General features: G+C 40.2%; 1 protein-coding gene across 4 annotated transcripts in view; it reads left to right on the forward strand.

Annotated features, from left to right (window-relative positions):
• The window catches only part of LOC148390626 (low-density lipoprotein receptor-related protein 1-like), a 69,630-nt gene that overhangs the window by 11,213 nt on the left and 36,841 nt on the right, over window positions 1-21,576 (forward strand). For all 4 annotated transcript variants that reach the window (XM_088390316.1, XM_088390317.1, XM_088390318.1 and 1 more), the window contains exons 2-6: window positions 6,464-6,586; window positions 15,128-15,265; window positions 17,406-17,525; window positions 18,037-18,165; window positions 18,258-18,521. In XM_088390316.1, the coding sequence (XP_088246442.1) occupies window positions 6,464-6,586; window positions 15,128-15,265; window positions 17,406-17,525; window positions 18,037-18,165; window positions 18,258-18,521 (774 nt within the window). The remainder of the gene's footprint in view (window positions 1-6,463; window positions 6,587-15,127; window positions 15,266-17,405; window positions 17,526-18,036; window positions 18,166-18,257; window positions 18,522-21,576) is intronic.

The raw sequence follows: 21,576 nt of genomic DNA on the forward strand, positions 1-21,576 counted from the left end.
GTCACTTCCGGTTTACCTGAGGTCACTTCCTGTTTACCTAAGGTCACTTCCGGTTCGATTTGGGGCACTTCCGGTTCATTCTAGGTTCATTGGGAGCACTTCAGGGTCAATCCAAGATGGCCGCCACACTGGAAGTGGGGGTCAAGGGTTGAATTGTGTAAGCATAGTGGAAGTGGGGGTGAAGGGGGTGAATATGGTAAGGATGAGGTGACCAAAGTGAATAAAGTTGGAATGGGTTGAATCGGTTGAAAAATGTAGAAATTAGAGTAGAAAAACCAAATTTTGTAGAATTTGGTTGAATTTCAAAATTGAAAATTTGGAAATTTTGGTAAGTGGGAAGGTGTGGAATAGGTAGGCAAAAGATGAACAGTTGAAAGTTGGAATGGGTTGAATCGGTTGAAAAACGTAGAAGTTAGAGTAGAAAAACGAAAATTTGGAGAATTTGGTTGAATTTCAAATTTGAAATTTTGGAATTTTTGGTATGTGAGAAGTTGTGGAATAGGCAGGTAAAAGATGAACAGTTGAAAGTTGGAATGGGTTGAATCGGTTGAAAAATGTAGAAATTAGAATAGAAAAACGAAATTACGAAGAATTTGGTTGAATTTCAAATTTGAAAATTTGGAATTTTTTGTAAGTGGGAAGTTGTGGAATAGGTAGGCAAAAGATGAACAGTTGGAAGTTGGAATGGGTTGAATCGGTCGAAAAATGTAGAAATTAGAGGTGAAAAACGAAATTTTGTGAAATTTTGTCGGAATTTTTAACGTGAAAACGTAAAATTTTTGAATTTGGGAATTTCGGGAATGTCGAGAATCATTCCGAATGTGGTTTGAATGTGCTGAATGAGGTGAATTTAAATGGGGAATGACGTAAATGTGAAATGTCGAATCTGCCATTGAGAATGAATGGGGAAAAATTTGTCGTAAATTCGCGAATTTTGCGAAATCGGAAAATTTTCGGAACGAGAAAAATGGAAGCGCTCATCTCGTGAATATTTGGAATACGTCAAAAGTGGAACGGAGTGAATCGGATGAATTATGTGGAAGAAGAAGCGGGACAAAAAAGTGTGGAGAATAAAATATAATAATAATAATAATAATAATAATAATAATAATAGAGAATGGTGTAGAATAACATATGTGTGAAGGCCATCGCCTTCACACAATAATAATAATAGAGAATGGTGTAGAATAACATATGTGTGAAGGCCATCGCCTTCACACAATAATAATAATAGAGAATGGTGTAGAATAACATATGTGTGAAGGCCATCGCCTTCACACAATAAAAATGCCATTAAAAATAAATGAATGAAATCTTTCAAATTCAGAATGCATGGTGAACATTCTAGAGAACTCGGCACTCCTGCGTCACACATACAAACTTGAAACTTGCACTGATCTTGTGAAAAGGCACAGAAGAATTTTGTATAATCTCCTTTAATGTTTCCCTTGAGCGTCATACTAAGTAGGCTTAATTGTCATCGTTCTCCCTCTGCAGCTTCGTACAGCGTGCGCTCTTGCAATGGCAGCATGGCGGAGGGATTTGTCTAAACTGACTGTTGATAATTGAGTATCACACCTTGGGGTTCTCTTAAATTTACCATCCTTACTCTCCCCCCACTGAATTTTATGTTGTCCTCATGTGGAAGTTAAAGACGCATAGTCGTCTTCCTCGGGGTTCCAATGCTGAGGCTAACACAAATATCTGTCTTGGTTGATTACAGCTTTGGGCTTCAGTCGTATGTAGCGAAATCTTAGCCAGACATCCGAGATGTTCTTAATTAAGCGCTTTTGTGATTACTCGGCTTTGTTAAGAGGTTGTGCCTTTCAGTACCACTATGGCTTGTTTAGATCTACTTTGTGCTCAGAGCTGACCTGTAAAAAAAAAAAAAAAATCCTAATTCCTTTGGCAACCGACGTCACACACAATGACATTCTTGATGTTAAGTCTCCTTCTGGGTTTTTGTTACACATACTTATGTAGACCTATTATACACTACGGATCTGAGTTATGATTGCTTAATTGATGATTGAGACAATGATGTTTGGAATTGATTATTGCTTCCTTGTATCGGGAAGCAAAATAAGATTGCACCACATGGCTGCAACCAGCAGAGGCGCTGTTGATCTATTGTGTCGGTTTAGGCCTACATCACAATATGGCATCGAAACAGAAGTTTTAAACATTCAGAGAGAATTATCCATTCTATAACAAATGATTGATAGAACAAAAATCTTAAACCACATAATGAGTTCCATTGGCGCTATTCAAACCATTGAAAGTCCCATGTTAATCCTTATTTGCAATCCGCGAGCTCTTTCTTTTCTATCATTTCTCCATCTTGCGCAGTTCCTCCAAACTCTGTTGAAATGGTTTATTTAACAAGGAAGCACAGCTGGGGCCCCCTTCTATGTTTGCAACATGGCAAATTGGAAACTTTTCCTCCCCCTTCATCTTCTCCACTCCTCTATTGCAAAACCTTGGATGTCTTCATGCCTTTGTTGTGGTGGAGGATGAAACACTGCTAAGACTTTAACCAATCAGGCCGAATTGATGTTTTCCTAATTTTGGCCCAAACCCTTAAGATTGTTCTTTATAAAATGTGATTTTGTTTTAGAGGTAAAGATACAAATAACACATTTTGATTTGACTTCCTCATACTGGATGTCAGGATATTTATGAGCAACAGTGTTGTCATGTTGTTTATCTGCTTCCCCTCAAATACTTGTGAAATCGTAATGGACAGTAAATTTAAAATGGCAGGATTATAGTCTGTTCTTGAGAAACTCCTTGTTTTGCTCGTGAAAGTACACCCTATCTTGACTAGACTAAACTTTTCAACCCCAGTAGATATCGCAAGTGTGTGTAAACGTTTTGAATAAGCACGCTATGCAATTACCTCAGCCAAAACGCCCACCCGGTGTTTTTGTGTGCCCTGACATTTTTATTATTCTCCATACTTGAGGCGGAGTCATTAAATCCTTAGTCCAGAAAGGAACGTGGACTAAGTCCACAGTGGTGGTTAGCTCAGATTGTTTATGCAGTCGTCATGGCGTCAAGAAAGGTTGCAGTGGACTTATTATCTTTTTGTAAACAAAAGTTTTGTGAGTTCTTAGTGATTGTCCTCCATGATGCGGCCAATGCAAAGCTTTGTTATCTTTCATATTCATGTCATAGACTAATGAATCAGAGTAAGTTTGCTACGACTTAACTTCGCCCTGCGGGAAAATTCTGTTTCCTTTCTCCTCTTAATATGGAGGTCAAAGAAAAGGGTCAGGAACAAATCCGGCCCCCTGGAGCGTTAGCTCTCAAGGCCGTATGAATGGGGATCATCTGGCTTGAAGACAGGTTTTCCTTTTATAATATAATTTCCGCAGTCGACTTTGAAGAGTGGACGCTCACCCCTGTTGACAGTCTCAGCTGCAACTTTGGAGTGCCCCCACTGATCTCCAAAGGCAGACGTCCAACTTATTTTTAGCCTTGTCGTGGGCACGAGGAAATGGGGCTGTGGCTGGAGGAGTGGGTGGTGTTTGTCTTTGGAGAAGACGTTTCCTAACTCATCTTGTCGGCAGCGCGGTGGGTGTGGGGCGGCATATGGGATGCTGCTGCCCGAATGGAGATGACCCAAAAGTAGCTTCTACCTTGGTAAACACACGGGCTAGTCATGTGCGACATTCCTCCATCTCATCTCAGTATCCCACTTGAGCTCGGAAAATTGTGAAGGAAAGCTGAGAAGTCACGATGAGAAATCATGACATGTATTTCAAGGTACATCCTTGAATTAATAAGCTACTTAATGATCTTCCACAGGGATTGCTGAAGGCTTGGCTAACCATCAAGTGTGTCGTGGAGGGCACACTCACTTTCCAGCGCTTCTTGATAGCACAATCAATTGTTATTTTCACTTTCTTGGGAGCCGTGCTGATAACTACATTATAGCAAAAAAACAAAGACACCTGAAATACGTGACATGGAAGCAAATGAATTCGCATGAGATAGAGAGGTCCAAATGGTCTTCAGGTTGAGGTTCAGACATCTCTGTGTTAGAAGCGTATTTTGCAGCTTGAACAGTGAAATGTAAAATAAAATAATTCTGTCAATCAGCTTATACAGATTAGTTGCTTTAAAAATAAGTTACTTTTACTGATTGCTTGATTTGATTAAACGTAACTTAGTTAGCTCACCACTTATAATAGTTACATTCAGCTGTTTCCGACAACCCGGCCTCACATAAAAATGACACCCGGGCCTTTTAACAGTGACATTTAAGAGTCAAGTATGTTCTGATTTAAAAAAAACAAAAACAACCTTTATGACTTACCATAATTACTTTGGCTTAAAAAACAAACAGTATTTTATGGATTTTACTTAAGTCTTTTTAGACTTCATTGAACATAAATACACTATTAAATGAAATAAATAAATAAGCAGTCTTTTTACTTAACAAGGTGCTATAAATGTGACACGATGCCTTTGCGACGTCGCTCCCTCAAACAGAAATGCAAAGTTAAAGACTCCAATATTGCCTCATTATACTGAAATTCCAATTCACAACCAGTCTTTCCCTTTCTTATGTGCTCCATAACGTGCAGTCATTAGTTGAGTGCACATTTTGGAGTAGCGTGTTACTTAGCAACACGCCATCAACATAAACAATAAAAAGTCACACCGTGCATGTTTGGAGACTGACTCTACAGTAACTCGCACCTCCATCTCTCTAACCTCCTGACCTACTTCCTGAGCTCTGTGATATGTTTCTGTCACCAGCCCCTCGTGCTCCACCCACAGCTTTTATTGGAAACAGAGTATCCTGCCAGGCTCCAGCATCGAAATAAGCTGTGGACGGAAGACAGGCGCTGCCTGCTACAGATGTTCTTGATCTCTACAAACATGCAAACAAACAAAGACCTTTGAGAAAGGAAATAGTGATGCATCCTGAGTGTAATCCTGGCTACCGTTCATGAATAAATCAAAACCTTGTGACTTCTCAGAGAGAAATCGTGCCATACCATGTATACACACACAAACACGCACACACACACACGCATTAAGTGGAGTGCGGCAACATGTCAGGATGGATTCTTCGTTTTTAGGTTGAGCTCCGTGGAGGCTAGCTTTAAATGTAAATGCCGTCACACCGCTTAGCTGCCTTCATTCCATCATCTGTGAACGATGATAGCGCACTTTCCCATCGTAGTGCCAAACAATCCCGAGGTGACAGCGGTGTTTCTTAGTGATTTTTTTTTTTTTTTATATTCTGCCCATGCCGTGTGAAACACATTGAAACCTAAAGGCTCTTATCTAGGGGTTGACATTGTCATTACCCACGGAGGTCAGTCAGAGTTACAGAATGATTGCGGTCCACTTTCGGACCGCAGTCAGGAGTGGCAGTAAAATCTTAGGCTTTTAAGACCGGCTCATGGTTTAATTCTTGCTTGTAGACAAAAAACTGACAGGTTGCTGTTGGAAAAATGGTACGTTGCTTCCTGACGACGACTGAAGTCCCCCTTGAGCGATTATAAAAAGTACTATATCACAAAGAAAAGGATTTTTCACTGTAATGGGTATGAAGGTGGCAGTGACGAGGAGAAAAAAGAGAAACTTTCATAAGACTAGCTGCCTTTTCACTGTCAGAATGGCCTTCATCAGTCAGTGACAACGTCTTATTAAAGGAAACTCACTAAACCCCCTAATGACTTACTGTAGCCAGTGTGTGCCTAATGATTACTTCATGATTAATCATTCAAGAATTACGCTAGATATCTCACAGTATCTCACTGCAGTAATGTAGTATGGATCACTGTTCCTAAAAGTAAATAGATTTTTTAAATTTTATTTCCATTCAATACAAAGATAATCAGTTTGCTTTCATAAAGGACTATAATCAAAAATGATTAATACATGAATTTGATAATCGATGAGTTGTCGATTAATCGTTGCTTCTGTAGTTTGTATAGAGTTTAAATTACACATGAAAGATGTAACAATTATAAAAAGTAATAACAAAACTGATTAATACATACATTTGATAATCAATTAGTTGTCGATTAATCGTTACATCTGTGGTTTGTAAATAATTTAAATTACACATTATGATTCATGCGAAACCTGCTTATGTTTCGGGTTCCGGTGACCCCTGATCTAGTCTCTCTACTGGTCCACAAGGATTTGTCTACATTGTGTTTGATTGGAACTGGAGGGGATGTTATTTGATCTTATCTTTGCGTTGTACCGTTGGAACCACTGACCTGAATGCAGTATATGGGAGCTTCAAGTTTATGCAAAGCTTTTCCAAGATGCTTTGATTGCAACCACTTTTCTTTTTCCATCAGCCAGCAACTCTCCAATGGTAAAGAATGAAACAGACGCTTCAAACTAATGAGACCCCAGAATAAATATTATTGACTCAAAAGGATTTTTTCTTCTCTAGTGTTTTAACATATTCCGATCTGTTGCTTTTCAGCTCCAAAGACCTGCAGCCCGAAGCAATTTGTCTGTAAAGATGGCGTGACGTGCATCTCAAAGGGATGGCGCTGCGACCGCGAGAAAGACTGTCCGGACGGCTCGGACGAGGAGCCGGATATTTGTAAGTGTTTCAAAGAAAAAAAAGTCTACACGGAAGCCATACGTTTTTTTTTAGATGTTGTTATTGTTGACTGATTGTGCGGATCTTTCTGTATTTACAGCAAACCTTGGCTGACATTTAAGCATTCAAAGTACATAATTGGAGCTTTGGTAGAAGTGAATGCTTCTTCAGCTCTAAATACACGCATCATGTAATTTACAGACATTGAGACGGTTCAGGATGCCTATTTTAGTTTTTTTTAATCATTCAGTGTGATGCGCATTTACCTTCATTTATTTCCAGCGTATTGCGTTACAAATGAATGTAATAACAGTTTGAAAAAGAACATTTAAAGTTTACGCAGAGATGGATTTCAGTTGACTTCAATATTTCATCCCCTTAACACTTTGTGATTGACTTAGATTGAGAGCTCGATTCGATTTATTTGGCGTGACGAGCGAAAACAATCGGGTGTTTTGTTTGCTGTCCATTTAGGTCATTTTGCAGTAAAGCTTATGATCATGGAGATTTACGATGTTTTTTTTTCATCTGGGATGGAAGGGATATCCGTTTTTCTTCCAGCGCCACAGTAGATGCGGTTAATGAGACAAAATGAATGTACTAAAAAAAGACAGCCTTGTTTTCAAAGTCTACATTAGAGATGAAATGCTCTCAGGGTGGATCCCTGGTGAGGGAATGAGAGCAGCTGTGTCTCTCTTTGGTCAGCTTTTAGTTTTCCAAGAGGACAGGACGTTTGGACGTAGGGGAAAAAGTGTGTGTGTATACGTTTGACGTGTTTTTGGACGGTTGGCCTGGGTGAAGCTTCGAGCTGAAGTCTAGACGCCGTAAGAAAAAAAAAACGTAAGCGAGTCAGTCTGGAAGTCATTAAAGACGCAGCCACAGCAATGGAGAAACCTGCTGTTTTGCACAACCTGCTCCTTCCTCCTCCTTCTCAACTGTGGGCGAGCCTTCTTCCATGTCTCTATCTGGGACAGAGACGACAGTGACTGCATCCCTTGTCTCATTCTAAGTCTCACTTCTGCCAGTACCTCTGAAAAACACTTACGGGAATAGCGTACCCAAGAAACTTGGCTTCACACTGTGGTAGTGGAAAAGGTTGTGAGTCAAAGAAAGGCCTTTCACTAAGAGGGCAAAAAGTAATGAGAAATAATTTTTTATCAATCAGAGGTTGCTTTGGACCTCTGAAAAATGTCTTCAAAAGTCATTTTGGACAGTAATCTGCGGAGAGTTTAAGGAGGATCCCATCACGTCTATCAAACACCAGAGAACAGAACAGAAAATGCAATTCAACATCAGTGGATGAATGTACCAAAAAATCCTAAAGACACATGAAAAAGCTATTTTAGACCACAGGTGTCAAACCCAAGGCCGGGGCTTAGATCCAGCCCGCCATGTCATTCTTTATGGCCCATGAGATCAAATCATGTCAACTCCTATGATTCTTGCTAAAATCCATTCCATCATTTTTAATTTGCATGTGTAATAAATAATAATGTTGAGGTTTTGTAAGAATTGTTTTACCCTTTTTATAGTAATTTGAACAATAACTGAAGAAAACATTAGTTCTGATTTCAAAACTGGTAAACCATCTATTTGTTGTGTAAATCTATCAGCACGAGGCCATTAAACATTTCTTTGGTATCACTGTCATAACGGCCCTCTGAGGGAAGCCGTAACGTCGAAGTGGCTTGCGATAAAAATGAGTTTGACACCACTGTCACTTAAAGATTGTTTGGCAGGAAAGCGCGTCACATTGAACACATCAGAAGGAGACACACTATCAAATCACAACAATGGAGCTTGTCCTTGATTTAATCCATTTAAGCCACAGTAAGGAGACTAGCATGGAATTCGAGTAGTTACATTCAAAAGAAAATCGGCATTAAGTTTCACATCATTTGATAATTTTTCTAAATAAGAATGTCAGTGAAGGTTATATGCGTTAGAATGGACTGTAATTGTGGTTGTCTTTGGAATTGCAGACTACCATTGACGCCTTCCCCTCATTATGTTTTTGTCCTTCTGGTGCAAGGCCTGTCTCTGACTCATGAGCTTTTCCACTACCACAGTGCAAAGTCAAGTTTCTGTTCATTGCGACGGTGCACTTTGACGAAGCTTTCGGTTCAACGATGCAAAAGGAAGGTTTATTGATTCCTTACGTGGATGCGGTTTCACAGCGGCCCTTGTCGGTGGGGCGGCTATTGCCCGTGAAGTCGGCCACTGTCCACTGCAGCTGCTGTATTTCTCCCACAATGCTGTCCTTTGTACCCCAGGGTGCTAGGCCACAGTGGAATAGAGGCATACTGACAGAGGACAACAAAAAACTCAACGGTTGTTTGCGCATATGCCCTTTTCTAAAGATCTACATTCACAATCAAAAGCCAAGCTACAACATGAGAAAGTCCAAAGGTCGGTAGAGTGCGAGGCGTGTTTTTGAGCTCCTCGGGCTGTGGAATCCATTTTCTTTCCTGCAGTGTTCCCACGTCGAAAGCAAGGTGGCCTTGGAAACGTAAGAAGTGTAATGCCGGCTGCCGCTGGCCTGTAATAACAACACTTTTACAGTCTAGCTCCCCTAAGCAGCAATTAGCCTTTTAGGAGATTGACAGCCCTTGTAGAAAGGCTGATTTCTATTGTTGAAATTATATACATTGTAATCACTATAAAGAATAAAAAGAATCTCGTGCAATAGTAATGACCCCCCGTGTCACTTCAGAAAGAAATAATGAGGTTTATTTTAGTTTGTTCTGCATTTACGCTGTCATGTACTTGACACTTGACCCCAGACGATGATGACGATGCTCAGATATGAGCAAGGAAGTGAACTGTTTGATCTTGACACCGTCGCCTTAAAGCACCCGGGCTCATCAGGGACAAAAACCTTGACATGAAAGAACATGTTGAGGATCCGAGGAAGGAACCAATTGCAGGTGTGCGGAAATACACACTCGCAAACATGCATAGTTTTGCTAAGTCATGTATTTCTTTCAAATCTGTTGAGATTTTCATTTGTTAATTGGTTGGTTAGTCTAAAAAAGTTAACAATACTTTTAGTCAGATGCCCACTGCTCATATGATAATTACTATTAACATCCAAGCAGGGCTAACTTCTCCTCACATTTATTCCAAATCACATTCCTAAAGTTCAGGATATTTCATTCCCTTGTTTGTATCAAATGCAAACAGCAGCTACTAAATGTCAGCATAAACAACAAAATATATATTTAAGGGTGTGCTGGTCTGCCAGCCACCAGTCTAGGCCAATTTTAGACAAGTCTGGCAGAAGCTGAAGAAAGACAAGAGGGCCCATACTGTGTTCAGCCAAGAAAAGTGCGCCGGGGGTTTAAATTGAAGAGGGGGAGAGGGGTGTCATTATGTAATCCCAGCAGGGCTTCCCACAGACAGCGTCGGTCGGAGAAGGCCAGAGGCACTCCAAGGGGACTCAAGAGACAACAGGAAAGAAATAATGTATTGAAGGCATTAACATAGACGCTGAACATCTGGTTCGGACTGGCGGTGCGATCTTTTCCAGTGACGTCAGCTGTTGGTCTTCTCTTGCACCTCCCCCTTACCTGTCATGAGCGTGGCTTTTTATGGGATGTCAGCCACCTGGTTGTGCTGAAGATCACACGGTCAAAAAGACATTATCATTCCACATCTGTTGTTAATAATTCCGTGTGGAGAGCCCGGATGTTATAGTAGCAGATGGTCTCTAGTGGCCACCCTTTCCCAACTTTGATCAAATAAAATAGTGTCAATTCCAATAGCATTTTTTTTCAGTGTACTGAAATTTCTAAAATGAACACGAATATTTGTTTGGCACCTTTTCGCTTTGCTAATTGGGATGTGCACAATCGTTTGGTGCTCAAAGTGAATTTCAGCAATTACTCATGAGGTAAATAAATGTGTCCTCATAAAAAAAAGTTTTGTTGTGCTAAATTAGAACAGTACATCACAATAGCAAAGCTAAGACATTAAAAGTTTTTTATTCTTCCATAACCTCCGCTAATATTGTACAGCATGTTTGCTTGGGAAATCGGGTGTTGTCGCAAAAGTCTTGACAAAATCTTGTTTACCTTTGGATGATAGGTGAAGTGTTTGCTCAGTGGTTTGTCCCCCCCCCCAAGGAGCAGTCGGGCTGCTACATTTGGACAAGTTTGTTATGCTATGGAAGGCTGGATTTGGGCTTCCTGCTTAGCTTGTCACCTTGCCAGCTCTCCTAGGAGCCCCCCCGTGAAGGATTGCAAATGCACTGTTGATATTTCTGAAGAGCAGCACTGTGAATAAAAAAGTCTAGCCTCTGTACAGAGGTCACGAAATATGAACGCTTCAATCGGTCTTACGCTGTTTTCCAAATAATGTGATGCTCTGTTTTTCTATGGCTATGTCTGAACTTTGGAGTCTCAGATCATTTTGGACTCACGGACTTCTGAATGAAGAAAACTCCTGAAGATCTCTTTGTAGACACGCTGGTTGATTGGCCAATTTTTTTGTAGCTCAGGTTATTTTTTTTGACACCTCGTCTGGAACTTTCCCGACACATTTTGTATGTGCGACAAGTACTCGCACTTCCAGTTGTATCCTGTCGTTTCACAGCCTCGCTGTGTTGTGATTACTTTGCTCCAGTTGTATAGAGGCTTCATTTTTTCTTTTTTATTGGCTCAGCAGACGGTGAAGACAGGTCAAACAGTTCCCTGAGGGTGCCAGGTCGACATTTACTCACTTCATCCAAGAATGCGTCATTCAGGCCACGGGCGTCATAGACAGTGCCAGCTGGTCAGCAAGATGGCCTGCTCCTCGGTGATCAGAAAAAATATTTTAATGTGTCATTAAGGGCGTTTAACTGGTGCAACACTATTTATTTATGAGGTATATTTACGGATCAGCTTGTTTAATTATTCATCGTCATCTGCTTGGATGGATTATATTAGATGATCCAAATTTGTTGTTAGAGCATATATTTGGGAAATGTTCCTTTGATATGGATTGTTGTTAGAGAATCCAGTGACATTTATTGCCATGGTGAGTATGGTTACATCACTGTCAGGCCTAATGCGTGGGTGGTGCTGGAAGAGTGGCGTCTGAATAATATAATCCGTGACTAATAAAGTCATCTTGTAGTTGGAAGAAGTCATCTCCTTATCAATTGATGGATTATATTGGATGATCCAAATTTGTTGTTAGAGCATATATTTGGGAAATGTTCCTTTGATATGGATTGTTGTTAGAGAATCCAGTGACACTTATTGCCATGGTGAGTATGGTTACATCACTGTCAGGCCTAATGCGTGGGTGGTGTTGGAAGAGTGGCGTCTGAATAATATAATCCGTGACTAATAAAGTCATCTTGTAGTTGGAAGAAGTCATCTCCTTATCAATTGACACGGTGGTAATATTTTGACAAATGAAGATGAAATCTGCTCATAATGAGGAGAATTGAATTGACTAGTTAGTCACTTGCCAGTTGAATTCAGAGTTTAAAATGAGGAATAGCTCAGGATCAATTAGAGCCGTCAGTCTGTCAGGCATGAATGAAAATAAGGAAATTGTAATTATTGAAGGATTTTTGACTATAAATGTGAATTGAAATTCTGAAAATGACCCCTCACCTCGACGTGAGGTGAATGAGTGTGCCAATAGTAATCAATCACCCGCCCGTCCCCGCTGCGTCTCGTGGCCATAACCCCCTCTGGTCTCTCCTCATGTGGCCGTGCCACAGTTCAGATCAAGGTTTGCACATGACACCGCTTACGACACGTCAGCTCAGTGTGATTTGTATGAGGCCACAGCCGACTTAGGTGATCAAACAATGGCTTTATTTCGCGTGGCCCCATGGAGCATGTGAACCACCTCTGTTTGCTGCGACTTAATGACTCGACGCGTGTGCCGTGTCTGCAGTCCTGCATGTCTTGTTTTGATTGAAGAAAGGTTTCTTTAGCTAGAATAGTAGATTGAGAAACTGCTAAACAATATTTTTGTGTGACAAAACTATGGCTATTATGATCGAATCCTATAGAATATTCTTAGAAACAATTATTGCATCGATTAATCGAATGGTCTAAAATGTAAAAAAAATTAAACAACTGTGAAGCAATAACATACAAGAAGGTTTGATGGTCATTGTTTTCCAAAATAAATTATGAAAAAAAATGCATGCAAACAATTAATCGAGTATTAAGAGTCAAAGTGATTCGTTTGATAATCGATTAGTTGTCAATTCATCAATTAATTTTGACACCTCAAGTTAAAACATCTATGACCTCCAAGGGACATAAGGCACAAGCACAATGTACAGTAGAAATAGACCTCATAAAAAAAAAAAAAAAAATCACACTATTATCCCCAGTTCAACTTTATCATTAACATTTCATGTTTTTCAAAGAGCGAAGGTTTTTCCGACAATTCCCAGATCGCCATCGGAAAATATTAGTCAATTCAAGACAAGAATATTCCTGCCAGATAGCGTTGTTTCACCACCACAGGGGAATATTGAATAAAAAGCGGCATTTACTCAAAATGAGTAGCCATTTCCATCGCAGTGCTACTATCTGCTGCCAGCTCACTGAAGAATGGGGCCTTGTGGGACTTTGGAGCGCTTCCTATGAATGAGGTGTTCAATTAACTGCTGCGAGGCTCCCCTATTCTTTCTCTTCTCTTTTTCCCCTCACTTCAATTGTTTTCTTTCTTTGGTAATTGACCACACATTTATTCGACGCAACACATGAGGCATGACAAATCGATTCCATGTGTCCTCTGAAAGATGAGTCTCGATGAGGTTACTTCAGGCCTCGTCGAAATAGTTTGATTGTTTTTTTGCATGTCATTTCATTTGGCGCATTTCTTCTTTAACACCTTACGTTTGATTTTTCCTCATATTTAATCTCTTGGCCAAACATGAGTAGATTTGGGTCAGCTGTTTGATGGCAAGGCCGCAGCCCACTTGTTATTATGGCTCCCTGTTCTTTATAAAACGTATTAATCCAGAATGGGAACCTTTGTTGTCCAGTGTTAAATCGGCAGCTTAGCGATAGGAGAACCAGCACGGGGGAGAACGTCACACATCACCCTGATACGATTGTGTTCACATACCCGCCCCCTTCTAGTATTTTATCTTTTGTTTGCTCTGAGCGTGTAGCGCCTTTTAAAGTCACTTGCAAACTTGTTTTCTTTTTAGTTCGCTGTCATTATAAACCAATTCAATTCAGCTTTGTAGTCGTCATTTTTTTTGCTCAGACTTCGACAGCAATGATTTAATGAACATGCTTCGTGGATTTGTTGCTATGATGAATCAAAAGAAAGTAAATAATTTGTGCTTTTGTTTCGCCCATTAATCATGTCGCACCGCCCTTCTTCGACTTGGAAAATACGTCACAGCCGTTGGGAGAGGCTGCACAAAATGGTGGGCAACAGGACAGACTTCTTGCTGAGTCATTTGTCCTTTTGTGGATGAAATAATGGTTGGAGTCACAAGGCAGCAAAACCTCATCCAGGAAAAAGAAGTCCAAAAACTCCCTGCGATTCAATTGTGCCAGTCGAGTCACTTGTTTCTTAAATTCAAGCTGCAAAAAACCTTTAAGGAATTTGAGAATGTCTGCCCAGACTGGTGTTTACTCGAGATATATTTTCTCCCTTAGTGATCCCAAAGATATCTCTCGGCAAACACCGCCGTGCATGCATGCCTGCCGGCCACTGCGCTGGCATGCTTATTGTGGGTGTTTGGTCTCTGCGTGGATGTGTGCATGATGTCAAAGCATTGAAGGGGAAATCATGTGTTTCTAGTTCTGCTGCTTTTCCTCTATGGCCACACTTCCATTGGCTTTTGGTTGCCCCGTAAAGTTGTAGATCCTCAAAGGAAGAAAACACAAAAAATATGTGCCTGTTTTTTAACCTACACGTTGGGTAGTTTTGGATTTTGAGCAGATTGGGTTACTTTTAGGTTGAGGTTAATAGCAGGTTGGGTTAATTATTTGGACCATGCAGTGTGGGTGGATGAGATACTATTTTTGAGTTTGGGGAGCAGAATATGTTTAATCTAAAAAATGTAATCTAAAATTCTTCAAAAATGTTGGTAGCGGCTGGACGGCTCATTTGGTAGCACCGTTAATGGCTTTACTACTTAAACCAGTTTGTGTTATTTTGACCCACAAAAAATGAATGAAGAATTGATTAAGAAACAAAAAAATAACAGTTTGATAACATTGTAACGGACAACATAATGTCTTAACACACATTTACAAAGTTCCACCAAAACCTGTCATCTCATGATGAGTTAGGTTACATTATTGTCTCATAAAATCTGAATTGAGCCTGACTGCCTAGAATGTTGCAGAGGTTCATCACTTTTTCATTAAGGCTGTGTGAAACCCGTCATCCCTGGGACAGAATTATCGTCTCACTGGAACCACTTATAGTGGAGTGCTGCTGAGCTTAACCAATTTGGAAAAAACTAAACTTCACATTTCAAACTTCTAGTCCACACAAGAATATCCTGAATTTGAATTGATGACATTTTGGCTTGACCACAATTGTGTTTGTCTCCATCAGGCCCGCACAGTGCCGTGTTAAAGTGCCCGCCGAATGAGTACCAATGCGGCGGGACCGAGCTTTGCATCCACATGAGCAAACTGTGCAATGGAGCTCCGGACTGCACCGACGGCTGGGACGAGGGACCTCACTGCCGAGGTATCGGCCTTTTCACTTGTCACGCTCATCTTCACCATGCGGCGACGCTTCATCTTTCTCTGCTATGTTTACGCTTATAAAATATCGACCTTGTCAACATCTTCTGGCAAACTGAGATTGTCTGTGTACGTGTGTTGTTTTCATTCTCTGCTTGGCTTTAATGGGCGGACAATTGAGTGGCTGTCAATCAAAGCTGCAGCCAGGAGGAGATTCTTCTCCCATTAATCTGACATTATCTGAGACGAGCAACCATTTAGTCTCGACAGATGCTGCAAATGTAAGTCGATCAGGAACGGTCAACTTAAATGTTAGAGGAGGCAACAGTTTCTCATCAGCGCTACATTTAATTTAAATATGAAGAAATTTCGCTTTGAACACGTGATTGACACGTTATCTTCTATTCAATAAAAAAAGCAGAGTGTTGTGAGTATACAAAAACATCTAATCATCACATTAATGTTAGCTGTCATGATTTCGAGTGGGAACATGATTGTTTTTTTCCACAGCAACTATTTGTGGTATGCATCTGATGGGCTTGTTTACATTGCTGCCTGTGTCGCTTCACCAGACGCATTTGAGTTGTCGAGCGCTCGGGCTTGTTTTGGAAAATTCCACCCATATCTGTAATTTCAACTGCAGCTGTGAACCTCCGAAGCTCGCACAAAATCTCATGTGCAACTTACTGTCGTCCGTTCTTACGATTCAGCGCATTGCATCGAAAATTGGCCATGATGCATTTTAACCAAGTTACTCATCAGACACATCATCAAAAATTTCCCGGTAGGCTGCTGAAAAAAAAAAGACCAACAAAAGTGTTATGTTCTTATGTAATTATGTGGGAACAGATTTGTTTTTGTAAAATGGTTCCTTGAAGAGATGATTTCTATCCAAGCTCCGCCCACTATTGCTGCAACAGTTTGATGGGATTTTTTTTTGGGCAAAGTGATTCAGACCGAAGTGCGTGTGAGTGTGCACTTATATATGTCTATTTGTATGTGTGCGTGAAAAAAGACATGAGTCACGATGATTTATAGTCACGATTCTATCTTGAGATGGTCAGCAGACATGCATCAATTTTAAATCTGTGCATGGCTTCCTCATTACGTTTGTTTTCCACTGTTGTTTTTCTTTGTGCTGCTGTTTAGTTTGGACCAAAAAATAGTAGGTAGTGAAACATTCCTCTTAAATTGTTTGCGTAACTGAACACTGGAACCTTGATAATGGTCAAACAGTCTGTTCCCTACTAAAATGTTTGCATGATAAAAAGGTATTTAACAAACAATAACACAAAACTAAAATCACAAATGAAAGATAATAGGATTATTCTTTGTGATTCCCAGAAGAGAAGTTCAGGTCCTGGAGCAGTTAAAAAAAATTAATAATATTATTATTTTTTACTGGGGTTTCAAATCCTATTAAACTATAGTAGCAGTGAAGACAGGACAAAAATTTAAATATTAAAATAGCCAACATTTTATTGTTGGAAAGGGGAGAAACAAATGAACGTTTCGTTAACAACTTGATTTCTCCCTTGACTGCCTCGTCCTCTTTTTGTCTCTTCTGTGCTTTCTAGTCAAATAATGAGCCATTTAACTGAAGCCCAATTGAAAAAGTGCAACTTGTTGGTGCAATTCAATCTGCTTGACTTGTTTTTATTCAAATATTGCATTTCAAGTCTTAGTGACTTACTGAGCTGACTCTGGATCTTTTATTCTTAAACCTATTATTTGCAATCACTGCACTGTCACGAGAAGAACCATGGCCACATACTGTAGTTAAGTCCAAACACACACACACACACACACACACACACACACACACACACACACACACACACACACATGCACTATGTACTTAAGCACACGTGATGACTTGTAAATATTGCCCAGAATGTGTATACTGGCAGCTTCAAGTGTTCCAAGTCCCAGCAGAATGAATTAAATCTGACTTTTAGTACATTGAACACATTCTTGTACAAATTGAAGCCCCGATCGTCTCGCCATCACCGCCACAAATGACTTTCATCTTCACACAAATGATACTACGTCCTGCTGTGGTATGTCTTTGCACTTGTTCCACAATTGACACTTTGTCATATCATGTCTCCCTTTTCTTTTTTTTTTTTTTACTCTCTCCACAGAGTTTATATCCAACTGCTCACTCATGGGCTGTCAGGATTATTGCGCAGTGACTCCAGCAGGGCCGGCTTGTTACTGTGAAAAAGGTTTTGAGATCAGCTCTGATAGAAAAACATGTGAAGGTGAGTGATATGTAGAGTTTATGCAAATTTACTTGAAAATAAGTGGGCGTACACTTTGTTCCACATAATTTTACGTTAAGCGGAATGAAATGAAAAATGAGTGGAATAAAAATGTTTAGTTTCCCAGCTAAGCCCAATTAAATAAAAAATACTTCAGGCTGCAGTTTAAAATTGTTAAACAAGTCAAAGATTTAATCATTAAAGAGGAAAGAAAACGAATCATCTCGTTGATGAAAAGTGTGAATGAAATCAAGAAAATCATTATCCTTATCAAATATTGCTGAAGTCTTTTTTTAATCATAAATATATATATATATATATAAAATTATAAATACCAGTGTGCTTGGTGAAAAATATGTTTATTGTTTTTCAAAAAGGATGAAATATGTTAAATTTTGTATACAACGTATACTCGCAGGACACCTCATTAGATGCAGTTGCAGAATTTAATACAAAATGTTTACAAAATATTCCAAATGCTTATTCGTGGATTCCAATATGTGTGTTGCAGATTTCGATGAGTGCACTGTGTATGGGACGTGCAGTCAGTCCTGCACCAACACTAAAGGCTCTTATTCTTGCTCCTGCGTGGAGGGCTACCTGCCACAGCCGGACAACCGCTCCTGCAAGGCCAAGAATGGTAAAAAGTCGCTGACAACAGCACTTTGGCCCAGACGCTATGAATATTTTTTTCATGTCCCCCTCCCTCATATTTATGTTTGTTCTGCCCAGTCCCGGTGGACCGTCTACCTGTACTGTTGATCGCCAACTCCCAGAACATCCAAGCCACCTCCTTGAGCGGCACCACAGTCCACAGCCTGCTGTCCACCAGTACCAAGCAAACCACAGCCATGGACTTCCTGTACGCTCAGGAAACGGTCTGCTGGATCCATGTGGGAGAATCCCCCTCGTCCACGCATCTTAAATGTGCCAAGATTCCCAATCTTAAGAGCTTCACTGAGGAGAGAATCATCAACATCTCTCTCAGCTTGCATCGTGAGTACAGCCCAAAACTCTTAAATCACAATTAACATGCTTTGACAGGAGTGCAAGTAATTCATATAAATTAGTGAGATCTAGGCAAAGACTTATAACTTGCAGCTCTTAAAATGCAGTTTGCATCTCAAATCATCATTTGCATATAAATGAATGGAAAGGTATCATTCCAGCTTCCCTCCCAAAAGTTTGTTTTTCCAAAAAGGAAAATAGCACGCTACTATATTCTACTTTATAAAAACATGTAGATGTTTGTTACTAGTAGTTACCATTGTAATGTCATATTTCACATCATTATGATCATATTTTTATCTTAAAAGATTAATCAATGCAATAAGTCGAAATCTTTCATTCTTTTAGCTAATTCTGTAATACTTTTGTTTTTTAGAAAAGGATCGTGTAATTCTATGATTATGGTTTTTCATGCAGGTCAGTCGTAAAGGCGGCTTGAGCATGAATAATACATACAGAGCAAGATTTTAACATAAAACTGCAGCGGCCGTTCTGTAAGATTTGTTTTCTGCCACGGTCATATCTGGAAACAGCCCAACAGGAATCGGAAATCGGCCTGTGTGATTAATTAGATCAGAAGTTTAAGTCAGATTTAATTGTTCTTAGTCTCCCCGCCACGTGCCACTGCCGACACTGCCGCTACTGCTCGGATTTTAATATCAGACGTAAACAAGCCAAGGACACATAGCATGTCTGATAAAAAAAAACCCAACAACATATGAACACATTAAAATCAAATGTTAGTAGTTCCGGATTAATTTCTGTTCTGAGTGCAATTCAACACATTTTACTTTTATAATATTTTTGATGATTATCACTGTCACTTGGCAACTTCGAAGCTAATTTTGATAATTATAGTATTTTATATTATAAGTATACCCAAAATAATGATTATTTATATCCAAAGAGTTATCTTGAGTGTGTTTGTAATTGAAAGCGTATTAATGAATAACTATGACATGACACGTCAGCCTCATATGATACATAACACGAAGAGAAAGAAACAGAAGTTGTTTAATACAATTCAAAGAAGTCACGTCTCGGAGCATCTGAGGGTCGTAGACCCGGCAGCACATTTAGTGTCAGCGCCACTTGACCTCCTGAACGGGCAACAGAGTGCAAGGTTTTTGTTTACAGTCGTCGTGTGAAGGAGGCAGCACAAACCAAAGGCAGGCGGGAACATTCAGGAAATGATGCACGTTTGGTTGGAATGACTCATGACCTCGGTACGCCACAGATGGCTTGTCCAGATGTGACTTCACCACTCTCTCTCTCTTTTTCTCTCTTGCTGTCTTTCTCTCTGCACGAAAGCCTCAGTGTCTCCTTCAAAGTCCAATGAAACCTGCAGTTTGTAATCACTCCCATTTCATTGTATGCCAGAAAAACACATATGAAACAAGATGATGTAACAGCTGAAATACAAACACAAAAAAATTAAGTCTGGCTTGGTGATGAAATCTCATATATGTATGCAAATTTATGTATAGTTACATGCCATGCAGGGGCATTATGTTTCCCTGACAGTCCATACAGTCCATCTGGCTCCTTCTCCTTATATTTATATATGCAAATAAGTAAAAGCCGAAAAATGACAAGATAGTATTTCCCAAGTAAGTAATGGCCGAAGCGTAATTTGTGGGACCGACGAGCTCCCCTGTTGAGAATCCTTGGAAGGAAACCGATATGGGTTAAGCAGACACAAGAGCGGTGATCCCAGAGCTATCGCTAAGCCTTCAGGATAGACCTGCTTCCCTCCCTGCGCAGGCTGCACCATGTTCTGATCAGCACAAACGCAGTGCCTTGAAATCTCCTTATGGGGTCATGTGCTGCAAAAAGTCAAGCCAGCATATGACAAATTCTTTCTCCGTTCACACACAGGCACAACTTAACCTTCAATAGCGTTGAAACACTCGACATACATACGTAAACACTTTTGTTTTTTTCCCTCCACTCTCCCTTCCTTTCTGATGTTGACACGTTGACCAGTGCATCTTGTTTTCCTTCCAAGTACATATTGCTTCCAGATGCTGGCATAAGATGAAGCATTTGATTGAATTCTTTTAATTAGGCTGCTCTGAGTCTTTATTGTGTGAGATTTTCATCATGAATCCAGAGCAGGATGGGGAAACATGATGAATGCAGGAGGAGAGAGAAGGTCAATGATAGGAGCGTGTAAAGCTCCTTTTAGACCATTGCGCAATCTGCTTCTCTCCTACCTTTTGTTTATACGCGGCTTAATCAGTGAATCAGTGTGTCGCGGGGCAGCTGGAAGTATTTAAACAGAGCACTGTGTGTTAAAAATTAAGAGCACCTCTGGGATTATGGCCGCTGACTCCCATAAAACCTCAGAAATGCGGCACAATGGCCAAGTTTCCCTGGTGGAAATCAGATCTCCTTTTCCCCTCCCAGCTTCTCTTCTATTTTCCTTCACATTTTGTTCCTTGCTGCTTTGCTCCTCTGTCGTTTTCGCTCGCACCTTTTCTCCAACAAACCAAAACATTTGCAATACTGACAACTGCAACATGCGACTGATTTATCGTTTTTGGTAAAAGTTATTTTTCCACCCAGAAGAATCTGCTGGGTCATTTCCTCCCTATCAAAGTTTTTCCAGTCTTGGTTAAGAAATGGAGACTTTGGTGACGCAGTTGACCAGGGAAAACAACCTCGTTCGTACTTGATGACCCGAGACCCCCTGCCGCACAACTGCAGCGCCATATCTGGCATGTTTGTGTTTGTGTGAAGACACTTCTGGGGCGAGCAGAGCTCACGGCAGCTGTAAAAATAAACGTCTTGTGGTTTTGTGAAGCCCTCCTCTCCATTCCACTCTCTATCTGTTGCTCACACGCTTGGTCCACCACGCTGTACAAATGCAAGCAGGCAGACGTGTTAGAACTTCAAGCTTCTCAATTGAACATTTTGTTTTTCCTCTTGAGGTCTATCAAATGCTCTGTAAGCAGTCAGTTTATTTATAGGATGTCTAAAGAGTTGCAGTCCAAATGTTTATACATCATTGTTTCATGAGACGTGAAAAGCTGAAGAGGAA

This window comes from Syngnathus floridae, chromosome 11 (genome assembly GCF_059516105.1).
Source record: "Syngnathus floridae isolate MCC-2025c chromosome 11, RoL_Sflo_1.0, whole genome shotgun sequence".
Taxonomy (NCBI): domain Eukaryota; kingdom Metazoa; phylum Chordata; class Actinopteri; order Syngnathiformes; family Syngnathidae; genus Syngnathus; species Syngnathus floridae.